The sequence below is a fragment of the Macrotis lagotis genome, chromosome 8 (genome assembly GCF_037893015.1).
Source record: "Macrotis lagotis isolate mMagLag1 chromosome 8, bilby.v1.9.chrom.fasta, whole genome shotgun sequence".
Taxonomy (NCBI): Eukaryota; Metazoa; Chordata; class Mammalia; order Peramelemorphia; family Peramelidae; genus Macrotis; species Macrotis lagotis.
The window spans coordinates 129,380,047-129,404,638 of NC_133665.1; the positions used below are offsets into that span (position 1 = coordinate 129,380,047).

The 24,592-nt window shown below is 37.2% G+C and overlaps 1 protein-coding gene across 10 annotated transcripts in view; it reads left to right on the forward strand.

The window, feature by feature from the left end:
- WNK2 (WNK lysine deficient protein kinase 2) overlaps positions 1-24,592 on the forward strand; it is a 241,129-nt gene that overhangs the window by 153,499 nt on the left and 63,038 nt on the right. For 9 of the 10 annotated variants that reach the window (XM_074198336.1, XM_074198339.1, XM_074198337.1 and 6 more), the window contains exons 8-11: positions 4,238-4,434; positions 5,952-6,104; positions 17,504-17,698; positions 22,277-22,846. In XM_074198336.1, coding sequence (XP_074054437.1) covers positions 4,238-4,434; positions 5,952-6,104; positions 17,504-17,698; positions 22,277-22,846 — 1,115 coding nt within the window. The remainder of the gene's footprint in view (positions 1-4,237; positions 4,435-5,951; positions 6,105-17,503; positions 17,699-22,276; positions 22,847-24,592) is intronic. The other variant, XM_074198341.1, reaches the window with a different exon arrangement.

Genomic DNA, 24,592 nt, shown 5'->3' on the forward strand with positions numbered 1-24,592 from the left:
AAGTTACCTCATTTTAAAGATGAGGAAACTGGGGATTATATTTGACTGATATCACTTAATACTGAATAAATAGAAAAAGACATTTTGCAACTTTCACTGATAGTTGATGGACCTCATGTCTTGTTAGCCTGGACAACAGTTCAGGAGGCTGCTAGGTAGTACAATGAATAGCATGTGTTAGGCTTGGAGTGAGGAAGAGCTGAGTTCAAATTCAACCTTAGAGGCTTTCTTAGAGACTCTACGATTTTGGACAAATCACTTAACCTGTGTTTGTCTCAATTTCCTCAACTGTGAATTGGAGCTAATAATAGCATCTATCTCCCAGGATTGCTGTTGTGAGGATCAAATGAAATAATATTTCGAAAGTGCTTAGCATAATAATAATGCTTAAGAAATGATTGCTCTCTTCCTCTCTCTCTCCCTTTCTTCCATCTTCTTTCGATTTTGATTATGTAGTGAAGGACAGGGTCTGTCATTGGTTATTATCAACTAGTAAGCTTTACAAGTACTTAATACAGTTTCTTTGTTTAGAAATCATGAAAAAAGTTAATGCTGTACTTCAGTATTTACATCTTTTGGTGGGGGTAGGAGGGATGGCAGTAGGGTTAAGTGACTTGCCCAGGATCACGCACAGCTAGTGTTAAGTGTCTGACTGGATTTGAATTCAGGTCCTCCAGACTCCAGGGCTGGCATTCTAGTCATCAAACAACCTTGCTGTACCATTTTTTCAAAAATAGGATTGGAGCCCTAGGAGAACCTGAGTTCAAATCTGATCTAAATTCATAATACTTACTTAGCTGGGCGACCTTGAGCAAGTCACTTAACCCCATTGCCTTGCCCCCCCCCCCAAACACAAACTAAAAAAATGTAATTGACCTCAGAACTACAACTAAACTTGGTCATGCTGTCCAGTAATATATTTAGTGGATAAACATCTGAAGAATAGCTAAGTTATCTAAGCAAGTCTCGTTCATAACGTCTGCAGGTAGTTCATCTAGCATAAGGAAATTGGAAGCAAAATCCCAATTTGATTTTTAACCCAATTTATTCATTTGGTGCTTTTCCACAGAATCCAATAGTCTACGTCTTAAAGTGTCGATCATTAATGCTTTTAAATTCTTCAATTTAGTATAAACAGCTCTTTGCTTTTGGGTGGTTGAAAAGAAAAAATTGTTTTGTGAGTAAATAATTTAATACCTGTGTTCACTCAAATTACTGTAAACAGAGTTTGTCTCCGCTTTTAACTGATGCTACTTCTATGCTTCACCTTTGGTTTTGAGTTTATTTGTAGTTTTACTTATTTGCTATTGAGTAAGTTCAGGGGAAATCCAAAAATTTGAGCAAGTAATATGAAGAGTGAGCTCTATCTACTGATCACCTGGATTTTTTTTTTACTGAAACAGTTTGAAGCTTAGTTTAGGCTCCTAGTATTAGAACTTGTACATCTTACTATTCACTAAATCACTGTGGATGCATGAGAGCAATAATAACAGGGAAGAAAAGAGGGGAAGGGGGGGAAAGAAGAAGGTAGAAAGCATTTTTCTTTTTAGAGCCCCCTAAATGTTTGCAGAGTACTTTTAGATTCCAATCTCCATAGAGCCCCATAGGCAACTATATTTGATCCGTAATAACAGGTGTCATTATCTCCCTTGTACCAAAGAAGAGAGGTCACAGGGCCACATAGATGGTCATTGTCACAGGTGGGCTTCAAATATAACTCCTCCTGATTCCAAGTCAAACACACCCTCTGATAAACTATGTTGCCTTATAGAGTGTTAAATATTTTGTCTGATAAATTTAAATTAAACATCTGAATGCATTTTTAAAAATTGATTATAAAAGAGAAAAGAGAGGAATTGAATCAAGTCACAAATTCTACCACTACCACTCAAGATATGCCTTTTTAAAAATTTTTTGTTTTGCAAGATAATATTGGAAAAATTACCTCTTCTGCTGTACTATCTTTAGTTTGATTATTGAGCTAGGAAAAGAAGGTTGCCATTTGGTGCTTGCAAATCCTGAGGCCAGCAGTTAGATTGTCTCTGACATTGAGAGTTTCCTTTGGGATATGGGAACAAGAAAGGCAGGATTGAGAACCAGCTGTCATTTTTCATTTTTACTGCAATGAAAGCTGTAGAGTAAACAATTTCCATGGGCACCATCTTGGAATTTTCCACTGAGAGACACAATAGTTTAGTGAAACAAGCTTGTTAATTGTACGGAGCTATTTAATAAGCTTCAGTGAATCTGAAAAGGCTCCTCTTAAGCTTTAATATTCAGTAAAACCATTATAATCCTGGCTTACATCTGACAAAGATGCCACGATGGACCAGTTGCCAAGCTTCTGTAATTTCCAGACTTGAATTCAGACCAATTCTCTGTCTGATGAGCAGCAACAAAACTACAGATTGTGCAGTTGTTTTTTAAAAAGATTGGCTCAGGGTGAACTTGGTGGAACATAGAATTTTGGATAGAGGATCCAGTCATATTTTGGATTCATAATAGGACAGCAACCAAAATACTGATATGTTACGTGATGGCTTTATTTTTCCAGAATACCAAATATAGGCAAGACCTATTCAAGTGGCTCTGTTGATCTGTTGTGAATTCTTCCAGTCTTTTGAATGCCATCAATAAGACCAATCATATTGTTAGGTAACTCCCCTACTTGATAAACTCCAGTAACCACTTATTTCTAGGTTCAAATAAATGTGTTTACACATTATATAAAAACTCTTTACAAACCTGTCCCTTCTTCCTACTTTTCCAACATATCTTCTCCCTCACTATCCATTTTGATTCAGCATATTGTATCTTGCTTTTCAACACAATACACAATAATATTTCCAAACGTTTAAGCTGGCTGTTCTCCATATGTGGAATATATTTGTTCCTCACTTCTGCCTTTTGGTTTCTCTGGTTTCCATTAAGTCACAGTTGAAATATGACCTTTTAAATGAAATCTTTCCTGGTCCTCCTACTCATTAGAATAATCCATCCTAAAACTACCTTGTCAATCAGTCAATGAGCATTTATTAAGTGCTTATTATTTGCCAAACACTTAGCTAAGCTCTGGGGATATAAATGCAAATTGAAAGATAAGCAGTCATTGCCTACAAAGAACTGACATTCAAATAAGGATATTTCTCATAAGGGAACTGAAAAGTGGTGGGGTTCATCCAGGGATGATGAAGTGCACAGAATCAGGAACAGAGAGGAGAGAAATTATGGATAGGTGACCTGAGACCCTCCCTCAAAATGAGATTTTTGAAAGACCTCACCCCATTTAGAGAAAGGGAGGTTTCAGGGTGAGAAGGCCACAAGTGATACCTGAAGTTACATGATGAGAAGGCAGTTAAGTCATGGTACCCCCCGAGTCCAGAGACTTAGAAGCAAGAACCAGAGAAGAAATGATGAAGAGATGTTTCGAGATCCTGCTTTTTCTTGTATTTATTTTCAACTTATTGTTCAAATATATGTACTTTTTTTTTCCATAGTGGAATGTGAGCTCATGGAATTAAAACACATTTTATTTTTGTCCTTGTATTGTTTGTCCATGTTTGTCCTTGTTTTGTTTAGGTGCATATGTGCTTGTTGATTGGTATATTGATGCTTTGTATGTAGCTCATATGTGCTTATAGGTATGTTCTCTTCACCTATAAGATGTTGGTTCCTAGAGGAAACATTATTACTTTGTTTCCTCAAGATAGTTAACTCTTTAAAAGCCTTGAAATTGTTAAATCGAATACTTGAAGTACTTCATAAATATATAAAAATATAAATTATTGAAAAGCTATTTATTATACTTTGTTAAGAACAGTTCTTTCCCTCAGGAGTTTATATTACATGTGATAGAACATTTACAAATATGAATGTATGTGTGGTACTTTCTTGCGTGTGTAGCTGATGTTCTTTGCAAAGCTTTTTTTTTGCAAGGCAAATGGGGTTAAGTGGCTTGCTCAAGGCCACACAGCTAGGTAATTATTAAGTGTCTGAGACCGAATTTGAACCCAGGTACTCCTGACTCCAGGGCCAGTGCTTTATCCACTATGCCACCTAGCCGCCATTTTACAAAGCTTTTAACAAATTCTTTAGAGGTGGGTTCTAATGGAGAAGTGGGATTTTAATATGCATATTAATGTTACCCTTTCCCTGAATATGTTCACATTCTTTGCTCTGAGTATTAATGGGATGTCCTTAAAAAAATGTTTACTCTAAATTTTGTTTGCTACTCCAGCTGACAGCACATTTGATAGTGGCCAAGGTTCCACTGTGTATTCAGACTCCCAGAGTAGCCAGCAGAGTGTGATTTACTCTTCACTACCTGATGCCATCCCTCCCACTATTCAGCGAGTCTACAGCCCACCTGTCAGTGATGGTCAAGTCGGTACCCAGAGCCATCCATCTCTGGGGCCCTACCAGCAGCCTACCGCAGTAAGTTCTTAGTTTCAGTCCTCAGTGTTCATGTTTATAAAGAGATCTACTCATATGATGAGCTTCCTGAATTATAACTACAGTCAATTCTCATTTATCTTCTCTAATTTGGGGGGGGGGGACGGGACACAAATACTATTGAATAAGCCAAAATTCATTTCTGATTGGTTTTGGAACACATTAAGCAACTTAGTCTGACTCTGACTAATTAGATTGAAGTCTCAGAGTATATATGCCATCTGACTTCACCAGATTTGGCCAGAAGCTTTCCAAGTAGCAGGGAGGATATCAACCTAGGATTAAAAATTTGTCATAGAATAATCCTCAGAGTGAATTATTCACACACATATGTCACTGAGAATTAAGTGTATTTTCTTATTTTCTTCCCTAACCCCCAACATCTCATTCTTCCTCATTTATCATTAATACTAAATACTAAATTATCATTAATACTAAATACTAAATTTGTATTTGCATATTTTTAATCTTGCCATAGAAACATAGAACTAGCTTTCCTTTAAATAGGAAATGATTCTGCTCGCATTTCCCAACTTTCATTAAAATTGGGATCAAATGTACACATACTCACACACAATATTTTGTGGCATTTTTAGAAATTCCCCCAGGATGCAGCAGATGGTGTCACCATGCCTAATAATTCCACCACTAACTCAGTTAGGTCTTTGAGGAGAACTCAAGTTCCATTACTGGACACATGGTCACTTCTTTCTAGATCTTTTGTCGTGCTTTTTCTTTTGTTAACTCAGTGGCTCCATTGTTAAGAGAATAAAGCTAAAGTAACTAGGAAATTGCTGTGGCAACCTTCCTTTTTTTTAAAGTTTTTTTTAAGTTTTTTGTTTGTTTTTTGTACGGCAGTGGGGTTAAGTGGCTTGCCCGTGGCCACACAGCTAGGTAATTAGTAAGTGTCTGAGGCCGGATTTGAACTCAGGTACTCCTGACTCCAGGGCTGGTGCTCTATCCATTGCACCACCTAGCCACCCCACAGCCTGACCTTTTAAGGGAAGATATGAAATAAGTCCTAGATACAAATAAGAAGAAAATCTTTTGCAGTGTCTACAAAGTCCAGAAAGACGTTCTCCCTGAAACAGGTGAAATTTTATAATTTGAATGATAATAATAATTGAGTACAAGGTGATATAGTGGGTATGTATATTATATTTTTATATATATGTAACATAACATATATGTATATGTAACACATATGGTATATTATATAAAATGCATATATATTATATCACTGTACTTGGATACTAAGAAACAAAATAGCCTTTCATGAGAAAAAACTTTTTATGTTTCTTTTCTTTTTTCTTGAAGGTACATTTTGGCAAACCCAAAATTTCCTAGTGAATTGTCATTTCCTCCATGTCATTTCCTTTTTCCTAACTTCCATTTTTGGATTATTTGGATAGTTAGCCTGTTTTACATTAAAAATCTATCATGCCTTTAAGTTGTACTAGAGTCAAATTTGAGAGGTTTTTATTTTCTGTTCTCCTCAGCCTGGACTAACTGTGGGCCCTGTTTCATCCACTGTACTCCCTCCAAGACCACAGCCACATTACCCAGAACCAGCAATGACTTTCTCAGTGCAGCCAACAACAGTTGCTTCGGGGCATATGGGGCCAGCGCCATCTATGTTACCCAGCCAGCAGGTAAAGTCTATAAAATTTCTTTATCTCTCTAATCTAGTCTTTGAGTGGAGAGAGGGGAGTAAGAGAGCTTATACTGATGCCTTTTGTTTCTGCATTATAGTTATTTCTTGCTGTGGCACCCTCCCTCTTCAAAATAAAATAAAGTTAAGCTAAAACAACTGATAACAATGATTGCATTTTATAACTAATGTTTCACCCCCTTAATAGCCTGTTTTTCTGCTGAGAGGACAAAAGTATATTTTATTATTAGTTTTACAGCATCAGGATTGATTTCTACCATTTTCTTTAGAGTTCATTTTTTTAAAACCATTGTCATAGTCATTGAATGTTTTGTTCCTCTGTCTTGGACTCTCATCTCTTCTCCCTCTATATTATATTTCTGGGTAATCTCATCAGTTCACATAGGTACAATTATTATTTCTATTGAAGATGATTTCCAGATTTATTTATCCGAACCTGTCTTTCCTGAGTTCCAGTTTCATATCCTCAACTGCTTCTTAGATACCTTGAATTGAATGGTCTATAGGCATCTCAATTCCAACATGCCTGAAATAGTCCTCATTAGCTGCCTTACAAAAAACCCCTTTTCTCTTTAATGTCTCTATTACTTTCCAGAGCATCATTGATTACTTACATTCGTTCTGTCATCTCATATCTCATCTACAGCAATAGCCTTCTGATTGGTCTCCATTTAGTCTCTTCCTTATTCCAGTCCATCCTCTATTCAACTGCCAAAGTGACTGTCTGGTCAAGTCTCTTACTCAAACTCTAGGGCTCTGTATTAACTCAACCTCAGATATGAAATCTTTTGTTTGGCATTTAAAGTCCTTTACACTCTGATCCCTTCCAAATCCTCACATACTTTGTTCTCCTCTACTTACTTTTTGTTTTTAAGTTTTTGCAAGGCAAATGGGGTTAAGTGGCTTGCCCAAGGCCACACAGCTAGGTAATTTAGTTAAGTGTCTGAGACCGGATTTGAATCCAGGTACTCCTGACTCTAGGGCCGGTGCTTTATCCACTGCGCCACCTAGCCAGACTCTTTTTTTTTAATTAGGCTTTTTTGGGGGGTTAGCACTCCACACTCTGGATCCTTCCTCTTTGCCCGGAATGCTATCTGTCCTTATTTATGCTTCCTGACTTCCAAATGCCACCTTCCACAAGAATCAAAGATTTTGTATTATTAGTGCCTCTCCCCTTGGATTACCTCCCATTTTTCCATATATATCTTGTGTACATATATTTGTTTGCACATTGTCTCCCCATAAGCATATAAATCCTTAATAAATGCTTAATGATTGAATAGTTCAGTCTTATTGAATTTGTGAAATCTCTCCATGTTTCTTTGAATTTCTCATTTTCATTCATTCAGTAAGGATTTATTTAACATGGTCTATAAGCCAAGCACATGTGGTAGGTGTTGGAGACATAAATGAAACATTCCATTGAGGAGAAACATGAGTTAAATATAAATAAAAAATAAAGTATATTAAAAGTTCAAAGTAATTTTACTGGGCTAGGTCACTAAGAACTTGGGAGATGAGGGAAGTGCTTGTGTAGGAGGTAATCACAGTGTTTAGAAGGGAAAGAGACCTGCACAATCATATCTCATTATGTTCATGTATTTAAATTTGCTTAGTCATTCCTCAAATGATGAGTACTTACTTGGTTTTTAGTTCTTTGTTTGCATGAAAAGCACTTCTGTATTTCAGTCAATACTGGTTCTTTATTTTATCTTGTTGACCACTTTGAAGTATGTGCTCAGAAGTGGGTTTGCTGGGGCAAAGGGTATAAACAATTTAGTCAGATAGCCATACTTGTTGATGTGATAGTACTTCATCACTAACTTTTACTTATGATAGATTTTTCTCTATTTACATATTCTCTTAAGAAAAATGACAGAAATTTGTTTTAAGTTCATACCTCCAAAGATGCTTGTATGAACCAAAGTTTATGTTATTTTACTTCTAAGGATAGTAAAGAGTATCCTGAAATAAGTTCTGAAGCTGCCCTAATTAATCTGATATCATAATAATGATAATACTCACACTATGCCTACTATGTGCCCTTAGGGACAAATGTAATAAATAAAACCCGACTCACATAGATTTACACACATCCTGACAGAAAAGACAAATTTACACACATCCCGACAGAAAAGACAAATAAGATATATATATATATATATATTTATATAGAAAACTATATATAGAAAACATATATAGAAGTGATTAGTGCACCAGCCTTGGAGTCAGGAGGAATTGTATTAAAATTTGACCTTGGACACTTACTTGTGTGATCTAGGGCAAATCTCTTTTCGTTGATTGCCTCTCAAAAAAGGAAAAGCAAAACATACAGAAGACAGTAAATGTAAGGAAGTTTAAATGCAGTGTTTTGGAAAAACAACACTAACGGGTAGATTGCACATAGTGCTTGAAGGTGTGTAGGGTGGTACTACTAAATCAAAGTGAACGCTTCTGTGAGGTGGAGGTAGGGGTGAGGGTGAAACAAGATAATTATATATAATACATATATAATGATATCATTATATATACATATGCAGAGATATACACATATGTATATAGGTGTATTATGTAATATATAGCATATATAAGTAATTGGAGACAATTGGAGGGATCTGGATAGAATATTATAAAAAGTGAAATTTTTAAGTGGTATTTGAAGGGTGCCAGGAGGCAGAGAGGAGGAAGCAGGACATTTCAGGCATGGATGACAGAGTTAGGAGATACAGTGGCTTGAGAAAGGAACCTCAACTAGACCAGTGTCATTGAATCACAGAATACATAGAGTTGGAAAGGTAGGAAGGAAGGGGAAGCAGTTTATGAAAGACTTTGAACTCCCAAAAGATCATCTTATATTTTATCTTGGTGGTGATAGGGAACCATTAGAATTTATTGAGTAGACTGCTACAAGCATATCTGCATTTTAAGAAGATTAATTTGACAGCTGAGTTGAGTATGAACTGAAAGAGCAAAGAATTGAGAAAGCAATATTAGCTAACAGACTATTGCAATAGCCCAGGCATGATCTAATGAGAATCTATACTGAAGTATATGTTTTTAGAAAAAAGCAAATACTCATTAGAGCTGTTAAGTAGGTAGAATTCAACAAACTTGTCAACAGATTGAATGTTAGGAAGGGAGAGTAAGAGAGTGAGGAATTGAGAATGACATTAAGGATCAAAAGGATAGTGATGCTCTTAAAAGTAATAGAGAATTGAGAAATGATTTCATATTTGAATGGGTTGAGTAAAGATGGCTCCTGGACATCCAGTTAGAGATAGGAATGTGAAGGTAGGAAGAGAGGTTAGGATTGGATAAGTAATATTCTTAGAGTCATCTACATAGAGATAATTGAATCTATGGGAGTTGATTAGCTCATCAAGTAAAAGAGTAAAGAGGGAGAAGAGAAGAGGACCTCAGATAGAGCACTGGGGGATACCTATCATTAGCAGGTATTATGTGAAAGAAAATACAGCAAAGGAGACTTAGGATCGGTTCTACAGGTAGCAGGAAGGACCAGGAGACAGCAGTATCATAAAAGCCCTAGAGAGAAGACATCATCAGAGAAAAGAGGATGAGTGATAGAATTAATGTGTGCTAAAAGTTCAAGACTGACAAAGATTGGGAAGAAAGAATTAGATATTGAACTTGGGAGCAAGTAGTTTCAATTGAATGGCAAGGTCAAAAGTCAGAGTTCTAAGATTTAAAGAAGAGAATAAGAGGAGAGGAAGTGCAAGTGCATTTTGTAGACTACCTTCTCAAAGAATTTAGTCACAGAAGGGAGGAAAAACAGTAAAAAAAGAACCCAACAGACAGATAAATGAAATAGTGATTATTAGGGTTGCAGTCTGCTAGAGGATACGAGATCATTTGTCCATGTTGAGGAGTTGGCTATAGCAGGAATAGACAGAAGGCATGTAAATAATGAGAGATTAGGAGGAAAGGTGAAGAAGGTGCTCTAGGCTGATGGCCTCAATTTATTCTAGGTATGCAGGGAAACAAGCTTTTATTCAACAATTGCCATTTGCCAAGCTCTTCTAATAATCACTTTATAAATACTGCCTTAGTTGATCTTCACAACAACCCTGGGAGCTATTATTACCTCTATTCTAGAGCTAAGTCTATTCTAAACTCAGACATATTGTCAAGAGACTTGCCAAGGTTCATACAGGTACTAACTGTTTGGGCCCAAATTTGAATTCAGGTCTCTCCAGGCTCTGCATTCTATTGGCCACACTATTCAACTATCTAATGAAATCTGAGTTTAGTTTCTGAGCCAAAAGTGGAGGGGAGGGAGAAATCATGGGAGTTTTTTAAAAGTAATGAAAAGGTTTGGAAGAGCTACTGTGGCTAATGGGATAGTAAGTTAATTAGGTAGGTATAAAAGGATTGCCTTGCCACAGTGAGGACTCGGCTGAGATTATGTAACATAAATCTAAAGTGGAAACAACAGAGTTTCATGAGTGCCGGATGTACAGTGCTATACAATGAGCCTGGAAAGCTTGGTTGAATCCAGGGTTTCAAACAACTTTAAAAAATTCAAAAGAGGAGGGTTTGAATCTAGAAGAGTAGGGAGCCTCTGGAGTAGGGGAATGACATGATCAGATCGGCATTTTAAAGAAAAATCATTTCTGGCTAACATTTATTTAGTCCTTTAAAGTTTGCAAAACTCTTTACAAACATGTTTAATGCTTACATTCTTGAGCCATGTGGTGAATTTGGAGGAGGTTTAGGGGGAAAAAAATCTTTGCACGGCCTTGTTTGTGAGCAAGGACCTTGGGCTTTGTGCACAGGTCACTCTGGTTCTCTTCCTTCTGTTGGAAACATTACAGTTTTTTTTTTAATTAAACTGGGACACTTTCCAACTACAGACATCTGAAATAGCCTCCCAGGCCCTTCTGCTCAAGCATCACAAAAGCACTGTTGTGAGAAAATATGGTTTGTCCTGTTCTGGAATCTGCTCCTTGCTAGCCCTCAGTTCTTTTATTTCCCTACTCCTATTTCTCCTGCATAGACCCAGCTGTTGTTTCACTATTTGTCTCACTGAGGATCACCTATCCTGTAGTGAAGTTTATTTTCTTAGGCTATAGTCAAGACTCTATCTGTTCCACTCTACTCTCCACACTCCTTCCAAAAACCTTAAAAAAACAAGCAAAAAACAAAAACTTAGCTCCCCAGGACACTCACAGAGCTGGAGTTCAGATCTGAAAAATGACTTGGCAAGCTGTGTCCTCATGTGCTGACATGTGCTATGCTCCTCCGTTATTCTTCTGAACTTGGCTTATCCAAGGGAATACCTGACTCAGAAACAGACTACCTACAGAGAGCCCAGGTCTACAACTTTCCTATATGACCACTGAGGAGGAAATTGAAACTTCTCACCCTTTATTTTTCTGGGTGAATCATAAATCATTGCTTTAGAGCCAGAAGCAATGTTAGAGCCATCCAGTTCAACCCCTTAATTTCTCAGATGAAATAGAATCTCAGGGAGGTGAATTAATTTACCCAAGAGCACACAGCTTTGTAAGTACTTGAACTGAGATTTGAACCTGGATCCTTATTCCAAGTCCAGTTTCTTTTGCCCCAATCATCTTTTAGTTTCTTTAATTTCTTATTGTCTATCACCAGAATAATCATACCTTAGACCTTGCCATCACTCAAATTCCATGATACTTTTTTTCTGACTAGTTCTCTCATCTTCTTTAACCTCTAAAGCCATTTCCACAGCTGTTCATCACCTTATGACTCAGGGCCTAGCACTTCCTTCTTTTTCCAATTTATTATCACTTTTTTAATCTGATTTTCCTCCCTTCCCTACCTTGACCATTTTGTGGGTCAGCTACATTTTTTTTCTCCTTTGAGTCCTAGGCCTTTCCTTGTTTTTGCCCTGCTAATACAACAAGTAACTATTTACTTGTATTCCCATTTTTGGAGCCATTGGAGGCTACTGGAGCAGGTCCTTAAGGCATACTGACAATATCAATCAGCATTTATTCAAATTAACAAATATTTAATAGTTTACTATGTGTTGGGTATTCTTGGAGGATACAAAGAAAAGTTAATTCATGGAGGTTACCATTTAATAATCTGCTAAAAATCTATGCTATTTAATGTCAGTTCAATCTTCTGTACAACATGGGCATCCTCTTCATGGCATTCCTTATCCCTACTTTCTTTGCTGTGACTGCTTATCAAATTTAAATTCTTCTCTCTAAGCAGATGGATTTCTCTTTTCCTCACTGAAAAGACTGGGGCCACCCAACATGTATTTCATCAGCCCTTTCTGTCATCTCTGTACTCAGTCATTTTCTGGTGACACTATCGATTTGCTGAAGTTTTTTGGTTTGTTTATTTGTTTTTATTGGGGGGGTTGCAAGGCAGAGGGGTTAAGTGATTTGTTCAAGGTCACACAGCTAGGTAATTATTAAGTGTCTGAGGTCATATTTGAACTCAGGTCCTCCTGACTACAGAGCTGGTGCTCTATCCACTGTCTCCTTGCTAAACTGTATCCTCTTTAACTTTAGACTTTTACTTCCTCTCTTGCACCTTCCATTTTCCTCTGTTGGGTTCTTACCCTCAGACTACAAATGAGCTCAGGTCTCCCATATCCTAAAAAAGAAAAGGGAAAACTTTCCATTTACTTTACCACCCTCTTCAAGATATTATACCATCTATCTAACTCCTCTTTGCTGACAAACTCCTTGAAAGAATAACCCACCTTCCCTGTCATTTATTTCTTCACCACTCATGCATTCTTTTTTGCTTTGAAATCCATACTCTTATCCCCATGATTCTATTCTTGGAGTTACCTCCAAAGCCACTAATGGTCTCCATATCACCTAATCCAGTGACACTTATTCTTCTATTTTTTTTCACTCTTCCTTCCTATGGCATTACACATTGTTGAGTTACATCAGCTTCTGTAATATTCTTTCTCCACTTACCTTACATGATACTATCCCCTTACCTTGCTAAATCCTCATTTTTGTTTCTTCTTTTATCTGTCTCATTTATGAATATTTCTCAACATCCTGTGTTAAGTCCTTTTCATTTCTATCCCTATATTCTCTTCCAGGAAGAGCTCCTACATTCTCTTTGCTTCAATAATCACCTTTATACTAGCTACTTCTGAAGCTACATCATCATGTCCAGTATCTTCTTAGACTTAAGGGACTATACTTTCAGCTACTTGTTAGATGTGTCCCACTTGGATACTCTACTGGCACCTCAAACTAAACATTTCCAAAACTAAGTTCATGCCTTCCATCCAAACTTAACCTGTCTGCCCCAGTTACTAGTGATTTGTGGCACCACTATCCCAGGATTATAGGCACAAAACCCCATTAAATTTATCTGTTTCACCACCTAGATCTCCAATTAGCAGCAAAATCTCTTGGTTTGGAAGAAAAAATAATTTATTTTCAACAGTATTTTCTTTTTAAATTTTGGATTTCAGATTCTCTCCTTTCCTCCTGCTCCTTTACCTTACCGCTGAGAAAGCTAGGGGAAAATATAGTTCCGTTAGCCATATTTCAAAAAGCCCAAGAAAATAAAGAGGAAATTACATTTCAATTTGCACTCAGAATTCATCAGATCTTTCTCTGGAAGTAATAGTATATTTTCATCATTGGCTTAGATCACTATATTGATCAGAATACCAGATCTTTCAAAATTGATTGTCATTACAACATTGCTATTACTGTGTCCAGTAATCTGTTTCTCTTCATTTAACTTTGCATCAGTTCATATCATGTGTTTTTCTGAAAACCACTCCATCACAACTTGAAAACCATTCCCTAGTTGATGAACATACATCTCTGTGATTTCCAATTCTTTGCCACGATAAAAAAGCTATTGTAATACATGAGAGATTAAGTGAACTCAGTTCATTTCAAAATTCTGCTCAGATGCTCCTTCTAATCCACTTAATTCCCTCAGACTCTGTAAATATTTTTCTTCATATAGATGTTTCCTTTTTCTTTGATATCTTTGGGATATAGACCCAATAGTGGTATTGCTGTGTCAAAAGGTTTGCACAATTTTATAGACCTTTGTGCATAATTCCAAATTGTTTTCCAGAATTGTATGACTGCTTCACAACTCCACTAATAGTTCATTGATGTGCCTGTTTGTCCCTCATCCTCTACAGTATTTATTATTTTTGATGAGTGTGAGGGGTACCTCAGAGTTGTTTTAATTTGCATTTTTCTAATCGATTCTTCTTTAGAGCATTTTTTCATGAGTCTATAAATAGTTTTGATTTCTTCTTCTGAAAAATGTCTGTTCATATCTTTTGACCATTTATCAATTGGAGAATTGTTTTTATTTTTATAAACTTGACTCAGTTCCATATTCAGACTATATATCACAAATGAGGTCTTTATCATAGAAATTACCACTAAAAACTTTTTGATATTGCCTCATTGTCTGTGATATTTTCTAGCAAAATGTAGTTTCCCTGATATTTTTATTTTTGCTTTGATTGAGATCATGATTACCACCCCTGCCTATTTTTTTTACATCAACTGAAATATATTAGAATCTATTCCAGCCCTTTATTTTAACTCTCTGTATATCCTTCTATTTCAAGTTTATCCATATCCCTCCCCTTTCTTCTCTTCCTTCCCCTTTCTCAAGTCTTTTTTGCTTCTAATCACTGCCTCTCCCTTAATTTTTCTTCCTCTTTTATCATCTCTCCTCTTCTCTTCCTATTTCCCTTTTGGATAACTTCTGTACCCAAATGAGTGTTTGTATATGTATGTGTGCACGTGTGTGTGTGTGTGTGTGTGTGTGTGTGTGTTATATCCTTCCTGCTTTGAAAGTGGGGTTGAAAGATTTCCTGGCACTGCCACCATTTTCCCTCCCCCTATTTTGCCATCCTTTGTGAAAGTTCTTCCCTTGAGTGCCTCTTTTATGTGAGAAATTTTTTCCCATTCTACTTCTCCCTCCTTCTTTCAGTTCACCCCCCCTTATTCTTTGGTTTTTTTTGCAATCATTCCAACATAATCAACTACTCAATTCCTGCCCTATAAAGGATAAAATTTTTAGGCATTACAAGTATCTTTTCTTATAGGAATATAAGCAATTTAACTTTATCGAGTCCCTTATTATTACTCTTTAATATTACTCTTGAATCGTCTTTGTTAAATTTTTTATTCAGTGCTGTCTTTTCATCAGGAGAGTTTAGAAGCCTTCTATTTTATTAATTCCACCCCCCCCCATTCCCCCTCCCCAAAGTATTATACTGTTTGGATGATCAGGTAATATTTTCCTATAATCCTAGCTCCTTTGCTTTCCTGAATATCATATTCCAAGTCCTCTGATCCTTTAATGTAGAAGCCATTAAATCTTATGTAAGCCTGACTGTGACTCCACTATATTTGAATCATGTCTTGCTGCTTGAATTATCTTCTCTTTGACCTGGGAGCACTGGAATTTGGCTGTAATATTTCTGAGAGTTTAAATCCTGGGATTGTTTCAGAAAATGATTGGTGGATTTTTTTTTTTTTTTTGGCAAGGCAATGGGGTTAAGTGAGTTGCCCAAGGTTAAGTGTCTGAGGCTGGATTTGAACTCATGTTCCCCCTACTCCTGGGCTAGTACTCTGAATCACCTAGCTGCCCCAGGGGATTCTTTCCATTTCTATTTTGTCCACCGGATCTAAGATACCAAGGCAGTTTTCCTTAATAATTTCTTGAAAGAAATTGGGTTCTTTCTTTGCTTATGGCTTTCAAGTAGTCCAGTAATTCTTTTTTTTTTTTTTTTTTTGCATGGCAATGGGGTTAAGTGGCTTGCCCAAGGCCACACAGCTAGGTAATTATTAAGTGTCTGAGACCGGATTTGAACCCAGGTACTCCTGACTCCAGGGCCAGTGCTTTATCTACTACACCGCCTAGCTGCCCCACCTCAGTTATCTTCCCAGTTGAAAGTGATTTTTTTTTCCTCCTTATATTTCTCATGGTACTTTGTTTGGTTCACTCTTCTCTCTCTCTCTCTCTCTCTCTCTCCTCCTTCATATCAATTATTTTTGTACTTGACTTACACCCCTACCCAATTAATTTGAAGGCAGGACCTATGTCTTATTTGCATGCCTAATGTCTCATATCATGCTAGGTACATAATATTTGTTAAATTGAATTGAAAATTATATGGAATGTTGGTCATTCCACCCAAGAAAATATCCTGGGATGTAGGAAAATGTATTTACTAATACAGATCCTGTGAAAGTAGCTGAGAATTTAAGGAAAGCAGGGGATCAACTTTCACATGAGGAGCTAATTCATCATTTCATAGTTTGGGGACATTTAGACCTAGAAAAAACTTAAGAGATACTATGATCTTGCATCCTCACTTTAGAGATGAGGAGATGGAGGGTTGGTGAACTTAAGAGATATATCAAAGTTGACATTAAATCTGTGATAGAGTTAGGAGAGATAACCTGTTCTCCTGGATCCCAAATCATTGTCTTTTGCTTGTATGAAAAGTGGGCAAAAAAAAGTCTATTTGCAGACTTGATGGTCTAAATTGTCAGTTCAACAGCAAGCATATATCAAGTGCCTGCTCCTAAAACTTCAGGTTATAGTCGCTCTTTTCAGGAAGGTACTTAGATCTCTTAAGAACTTTTATAACTGTTCACTCCTGATATCCCATGTGATTCACAAAGGAGCTAGAAAATGCAATATTCAATCTGAGCATGACCATGAAAATGTGGAAGAAAGAGGAAAGATTATTGGCTTGACCATGCCCCCCAAATTGGATCATTAGAATGATAATATTGATATTATAAATATTTCTCCAATGGCTAATCTGCTTGGAGTTCTTGTTACACAGTAGTCAGGAGGAGTTTCAAGAAGATACCCACTGACCTCACAGATGCCATGTGAACATGGAAGCAGAGACTACCAATCTTATTGCCTTTGAAGAACCAGGGATTGATGTCATGGGGAAGGGTGTAGCTTCACAGAATGAAATATTTCCATAGAAATGATAATTATATATATATATTTATATTTATATGATATGTCTTATATAATATATAAAAAAATTTTTCCATGAAAGAATATAGCCAGGGGCAACTAGGTGGTGCAATGGATAGAGCAGGATAGTGGCCCTGGAGTCAGGAGTACCTGGGTTCAAATCCGGCCTCAGACACTTAATAATTACCTAGCTGTGTGGCCTTGGGCAAGCCACTTAGCCCCATTTGCCTTGAAAAAAAACTAAAAAAAAGGACATGGATTAGGTCTATCTCTCTCTAGAGGTAGTTAATATCTGAGTACAGGTTTGTACATGTCCCTGGTCCAGAAAAATAAAAAAGAATATAACCAGCAAAGTGTATTTGTCTGACAGTTGTGTAAGGAGTGGTGTTTGTTGGTTTATCATAGCCTCCGGCTCTGGCTCAACCAGCTCCAATACAGCAAGTTCTTACCAGTCAGCCCGTGTGCCCACACCAGCCAGCACCTCATCACTTATCTCAGTACCCAGCTCCACCTCCACAGGTGGCTGCTACCAGTCAACTGCAGCCCCTGCAGATGCCACAGGTGCCACTACAGCCGCTTCCTCAAGTGCCACCTGCCCAGGTAAACTATGATCTCCTAACCTTGGTTGGGAGGGGGAGGAAGTGGAGAAGGGAACAAGTGAATGGGTTGCTCTTTGAGGTGCAAAAAGAGAGAATTAGCCTTGTTAAGTGAACTTAATTTGAAATGCACTACACATTGATGATTTTGCACAATTTATAAGAATGCATGTTTTCTTTTGAGTGGTAGTAGAGATAATAATAGTACGAGTTCAAATCAACATAGCGCTTTCAGGACCATAAAGCATTTTTTCCATTTGATCTTCACCATAGCTCTATGAGACGAGACTGTTTTATAGATGAGTAAACTGAGACTCAGTAAATTTAAATAACTTATTCCATCAGAGAGCTAGTAAGCGTGATTCAAGTCTAGGCCTCCATACAAAGGTTTGTTTGGGTGTACCCTAGCACTTAATAAAAATATCCTGCTGCCTTATGTTTTCCCTAATACTGCAACTTAAATTAATTTTGTGGCTATCAATAAGCTTCTGTGATTTTATCATAATGCTTCTCCTGCTTTCCCAACAATCCACCTTTTTCCCCTCTCCGTTCCCCAAAGTTAGAAGTATAAGTGGATGATTAGCATTTTTCCTTAAGTCTGATCTTCCTTTCTGCTTCATTTCCATTCCCCTCCTCCTAGTAAAGTCAACTAAGGTGTATTTTTGTTCCACTCACTCTTAAGTGCTAGCCAGATGTTGCTTTGACTCTTTTACTCTCATAACTACTGTAATGTAAGGTGTTTTTCTGACCCTGGTTTTTACCATTCTCTAGCTACTTAAGAAGCTTAGGTGCTGGTGTTAGAGCTGCTAGAGACCAGGAGGGCTCATTGCTAGGTTTTCTGTTGCAAAGCAGAAAGTGAGAGAACTCTGGGTTGACATAATGTTCCAACTCACCTCATGTCCTACTGGAAACAGCACTTCTACTGAGGTCCACTTAGGTTCCTTTCACCTGAGATCACAATATCATTACCTGTACAAAATAAATGAACTTTGCCATATGATCAGAGATTGCTTTTATAATTCTGATGTGGAAGACAGAGAGCAAGCAGCCTATATAACAAAGAAAATTCATCCTGGACACAATAGAAACAATGCAGCATTTATCCATATCCAGTATTTATAGTATAGAAATATCAAGCCTTCAAATGTAAAATATAAAACTTTGTAGTATTTGTTGTGGTATAAAGGGAACATGGGGTATTATTTCATTAACATTGAATAAAAACTAAATATCCAATTTCTTCTGTGAAAAAGAAATTGTTTACAAGTTTTAGATAAGATACTTCAAAATTTTCTAGATAGTAGCAATGTAGCAGTGGCTCAGTGGATAAATGTCAAACCTGGAGTTAGGAAGGACTGAGTTTCAATCTGACCTTAGAGATTTATTAACTATGTGATCCTGGGCATTGCATTTAACCCTAGTTGCCTTGTTTTCCTCATTTGTAAAATGAACCAGAGAATGAAATGACAAATCACTCCTGTCTTTTCTTTTTTTTTTTAACAAGGCAATGGGATTAAGTGACTTGCCCAAGGTCACACAGCTAGGTAATTGTTAAGTGCTGAGGTCAGATTTGAACTCAGGTCCTCCTGACTCCAGGGCTGGTGCTCTGTCCACTATTCCACCTAGCTGCCCCTCCTCTATCTTTTCCAAGAAAACAAAGAGTTATAACACAACATTTTTATTCAACAAGCACACATTTTAACAGTATTTCCTAATTGGCAATAGTTTGTTCCAGAATGTTCATTGATGAAAATCACTATTTTTCTAATCAATCATTGAGCATCCTTTCTTTGCACTTTGCAAAGAAGTAAGAAACTAGGATTCATCAGTTTTCTCTCATTAGGATTGAGGTGCACATCAGAGTAAACAAACATTCCCAAGATTTTTTGGGGCATAGAATAGAAAATTTGCTTACACATAATTTTGCCTGGTATATTCCTTATTCTTCTGCCAAAATATACATGTCTATTGGTACCACTTTCCCAATTTACCCCTTTGATGCTTGTCTTCTCCATGCCATAATGCCTACTCTCCCAACTATTAAGAGAAGAAGAGTTGCATGTCAGATAGATCTCATGAGAACTTATGAGAAAACATAAAGAATTAAATGTCAACAAATATTTATTTTATTGTCATTTAGTTGTTTCAATCGTGGTCTACTCTAAGTGAGTCTTTGGGGGAATTTTCTTGGCAGAGTGGTGTGGTTTGCCATTTCCTTCTCCACCTCATTTTAATGAGGAAGCTGAACAAAAGGGTTAAGTGACTTTCCCAGGGTCTTTCAGGTAGTGTCTGAGGATAGATTTTAACTTGGAAGTCTTCCTGACTTCAGACGCTGCACTCTATCCACTCCACCCCCTAGTTGCCCTAAACATTAATAAACTTCTAGTATGTGCCCACAAGCCCAATGCTAGTTATTGTTGCTATAAATACAAAAACAATTCATCCATGCTCTCTTTGAGGGAGATAGAATATGTTCACAGATAAATAATACAGGATGTATGTAAATACATAATCCTCAGGCCAGGAAGGGAGGAATTAGCTGCAGGTCACAGGACAGACCTCTTGAAGGTGGGTGGCATTTCAGTTGATCTTTGATCAGAAGGGGAAAAAAAGACTTGGAAGGGTTACAAATTGCTGAGGAGGGAGTACTAAAAAAACCCAAACACACGGGCACAATGTATTTACCGTTTAGTTACTATCACTCTCATAACATTATACCTCACTAAGTGAGTTTGGTTCTGAAGTATCTGAGTAACTAATTTATTTTTCAATTAATATTTTTTGAATTTTTCACTTACAATTTTCCAAAAAATCATTTGTTAATATATTTGACTTAGCTACTGTACAGAGTGGTGCCTGTTATTCACATACATAACTATTTCTCAAAGAAGTCTTGAAGAGAAAAATATAAAAAAAAAACTTGAATTTTTCTTAGCATAAATTGCTCCTAAGACCCTCAAATTCAAGTCTTCCACTTCCAGATGTTGTTGAACATTTACTCCCCCATTCCTACTTGGTTTAAAAGGTTAAAAATCAAATTGAAACAAATTGATTTCTCTCTGAATTCTGTTTTAAGATTTGTGACCATCTATTCAATCAAGGCATGAAAAAACTGGTTAGTTTGGGATTTTGTTTCAGTTCCCCCATTACTTACACATCAGTGTGGGGCCAGTGTTTGCAATGCAAACACAGCCTGTAAGGAGCATTCATAAATACTTTAAATGGAAGGAAAATCCTGCACCACCGCTATCTCCTCCCCTACCCCCCCTAAATTTTTTTTTTCAGCTTCAGTTTTGGAGGGATTAAGTAACAATTTATGTTGAGTTTAGGGATTGATTGTTTTCAAATAAAACTATTTAAAGTATTAAATGCTAGTTTAAGAAACAAACTAACAATTTGCATTCATAAAAATCATTTTCTTGCTTTTGGTGGTACCAGTTACTTTGTCATTTCTTTCTTCACGACCATTCACCTGCAAATTAGCAACACAAACTTGGCTGCCTCTTCTGTGTAGCTATAAAAATGATCTTGAGAGCATTTTAATTCCATAATCAAGAATTGACATTGATCAAGATTTTCCTGTGCAGCAGCCAAACTTAGATAATTTTAAAATATTTCTGGCTTTTTATGAGTAGAATTGGTAAAGTAGCACTTCTGTTTGAATTGCATTTATTTTAATTATTTTTCCCACACTGCTTCCATGAAAAATGATCCTAGGAGTAAAATTTTGTTTTTCCTTTTTTGCAATAAGATTATATATAGCCAGCCTCTTGGATTCAACTTTCTTGATTTATTTGCTGGGGTTTTTTTGGGGGGGGGGGCAGGAGGGAGGTAATGAAAGGGAGGAAGCAGCTGGTTATCCATGTTGGAATTTCCCTTCACAGAATAAATAAATAAATAGATAGATGGATGGGTGGGTGGGTGGATGAATGGATAGATAGACAAATTTAAAAAAACACCTTAGTTACTTGGGAGTATTAAGAAGTTAAATGACTTGCCCAGAGTCAGATATGTCAGAGGCAAGACTTGAAGCCAGGTCATTCTGATTCCATTTTATCTTACATGTCAAGATTCTAATTTATTAAATACCTTTAAAACTATTGAGGTAAACAATGGATGAATACATCCTTAATTGGTATAGGATAAGTATCTGTTTTTAATATTATAATCTAAAGTCTTACTCGAAGACCTTTTCATGACATGAAGTTAACACTAGTTTTTCAAAGACATTGCTAGTGGAGCAAAAGCTTTGATACATCCTATCCAGCTGAAGAGCCTTTGAACCACCTGTCTGGTGATCAACCTTGCCTCATCCAAGGACTAGCCTTGCTAAATTCAGAAAGGTCCATCACCAGGTGGGCCACAAGGTGATGATTTCTTTTTGGCTCATGCAACTCTTAAAGACCATCAACTAAGTCCTAGAGGGGTTGTGATCTGTATTAGTGGGGTTCGATTACCACACTGACAACCTTGTGGATTGTCAGAGCACAAAAGTAAGTATTAAGTTTGGGAAACTACTGAAGCTTTGTGTATAGCATCAGTGAGAACTCCTACAATTGATCTGATGTTATATCTTTTTCAGATTCCTCAGTTTCCTGTCATTCCTCCAATCACCCCTCTGGCAGGAATTGACAACATTCCTCCAAACCTCTCTGATTTACCTGCTGCAAATGTACCCCCTATTCCTGCTCCTTCTCAGTATTTTTCTCCAGCTGTGATTTTGCCAAGCCTTTCCATAAACCCTGTCGCCCCTCTGCCGGCTAACCCTGCCCTCCCTGTGCAGGCTGTCAAACTTCCCCACACTTCTGTGGCGCCCCTGGTCATGCCCTGCCAAACGATAGTGCCAAATATGTCTGCCACGCCGATACCTTTACTGGCTGTGGCCCCGCAAGGTGTCACTGCATTGCCCATCCACCAAGCTGTTACCCAGCTACCACCACAACCCCTGTACCAGGCTGCTTTCCAGCCAATCATTCAGAGTGAAGTTCCACCCTCTCCCCATCACACTCAGAACTTACAAGCGGTCTCCCAGCAGCAGCCACCGCCGCCACCACCACCCCAGCCACAGCTGCCTCCACTTCCTCAGTCCCTTCAGCCAAGCGTAATTCATCCTTCAGAACAGGCTATTCCAGCTTCTGGGGCTGGTAATCAGGTAATCAATTTGATGCATTCTGCTCTTTTTGGCATTCAAGAGTTCATTGTTAAAAGATTCTTGGAATCAAGAATACATCTTTGATCACAATTTGAGATATTTCTCATTTATTCAGAAGCACCTCCCTCTCCTTTTTGTCTCTCCTGGGTGACTTTTCCACCAGAGTGAAAGCTAGGAGATAATTCTTTTCTTGGTCATATATGAAAGGAAAAATCATTGACACTGGTAATTAAAATTACATTTTTGGATTGTTCTTGCTCCATCTCTCATCCATCATTTTGAATGTCAGGTAGTCAAAGATTTTTTTCAAGCTTGAGTAGCTGTTAACATAATAAAAAAGGAAGTTTTGTGTTTGGCATCAAGGAGTTACTGCTCAGCCTGCAGCAGAGGTTCAGACACAGTCCATAGACCACATGTGGCCCACAACATTCTTGAAAGTGGCCAGAACGAGAGTAGAATGTAGTCTTATTTGATTTTAATGTGTCAATGAATTGATTAAAAAACATATTATAAACATGGATTCCTTGTGAATAGTTTAGTAGCACTGTTTATCTGTATTTGAAGCCATTGATGTACTGGTGTGAAATGAGCAAACAGCATAGGAAGAGGTTCTCTGTTGCTGATCCACCAGGGGCAGTATAATTATACTTCCTGCTTTGGATATTGGTCACAAAGACCTCTAAGGTCTGTTACCATTCTGAGATTCTGATTCTGTAATATTGGTAGAAATAAAAAGCAGGATAGTTACTAGACTTTTTTTTTGAAAGAAAAATATCAAAACCAATACTTCAATAATGAGAATTGTTGTACTGTATGTTATTGAAAGTGAGCAGCAGTTACTACTTATTCCAGTAAATTTGTATTAAGTTTATACTCTCAGCATCACAAGCTTCAGCTAATTAATGAATATTTGTTACAGAAAGCATTTTGGAGAAGTCCTTTGCAGTAGGATTCAGTTGTGTAGTAATGTTAGGATATTTTTAAAATCAAGTTACTTGCAAAAAGAATCTAACATTTGTAAGATAGTTATTGATCATTGTGATCAATAAACTCCCAGTCAACATAATTTTGAGGATAGAGTTACTCTGATATCTATGATTAACAGAACATTGTCAGTTCAGAACAGCCTCTAATTTTAAATCAAAATAAAAATGTGCTGACCCTGTCTAAGAGATGGTGGGACAGGGTTTAGAAGAAGGAAGGAAAATGTAGGTCCTAGTTTCTGGCTGTATCATGAACACACAGCTTGGTTAATACTCTCTAGCTTTCCCTAAGACTCTCTAAATTTGCCCTGATGAATTTTCTGGTGCCTTTTGTCAACTATGAATTTAGTACTCAGACATTTGTTTTTAGAAAAGATTGTTTGTATGATAAGTGCTGTTAGTGAGACACAGGTGATCAAGGTCATTGGCCTTACTCATTAATATGACCCTGGAGAAATCTAATGTTTCATTTGTAAGGATAATGAGTTCAACTAGATGACCTCTAAGGTCTCCTCCAGCTCTAGTATTCTATGACTCAAGGTCAAAGAAATAACTGAATAAAATCAAAGAAGTAGGTTGGAGCAGAGGACATTAAAAGAAATTCCCAGGTCCTCATTTGGTTTCATCTTCTGCAGATTCCCTCTGTCAGCTGAGCAACTGAAGGGAACCGCATCTATTCCATTTAGTAGTAACTTTGACCCAAGTAAACAGAAGGGCAAAACTCAAGTCTTTGCCTCATCTTTCTGAAGACCAGAGTAGTTTT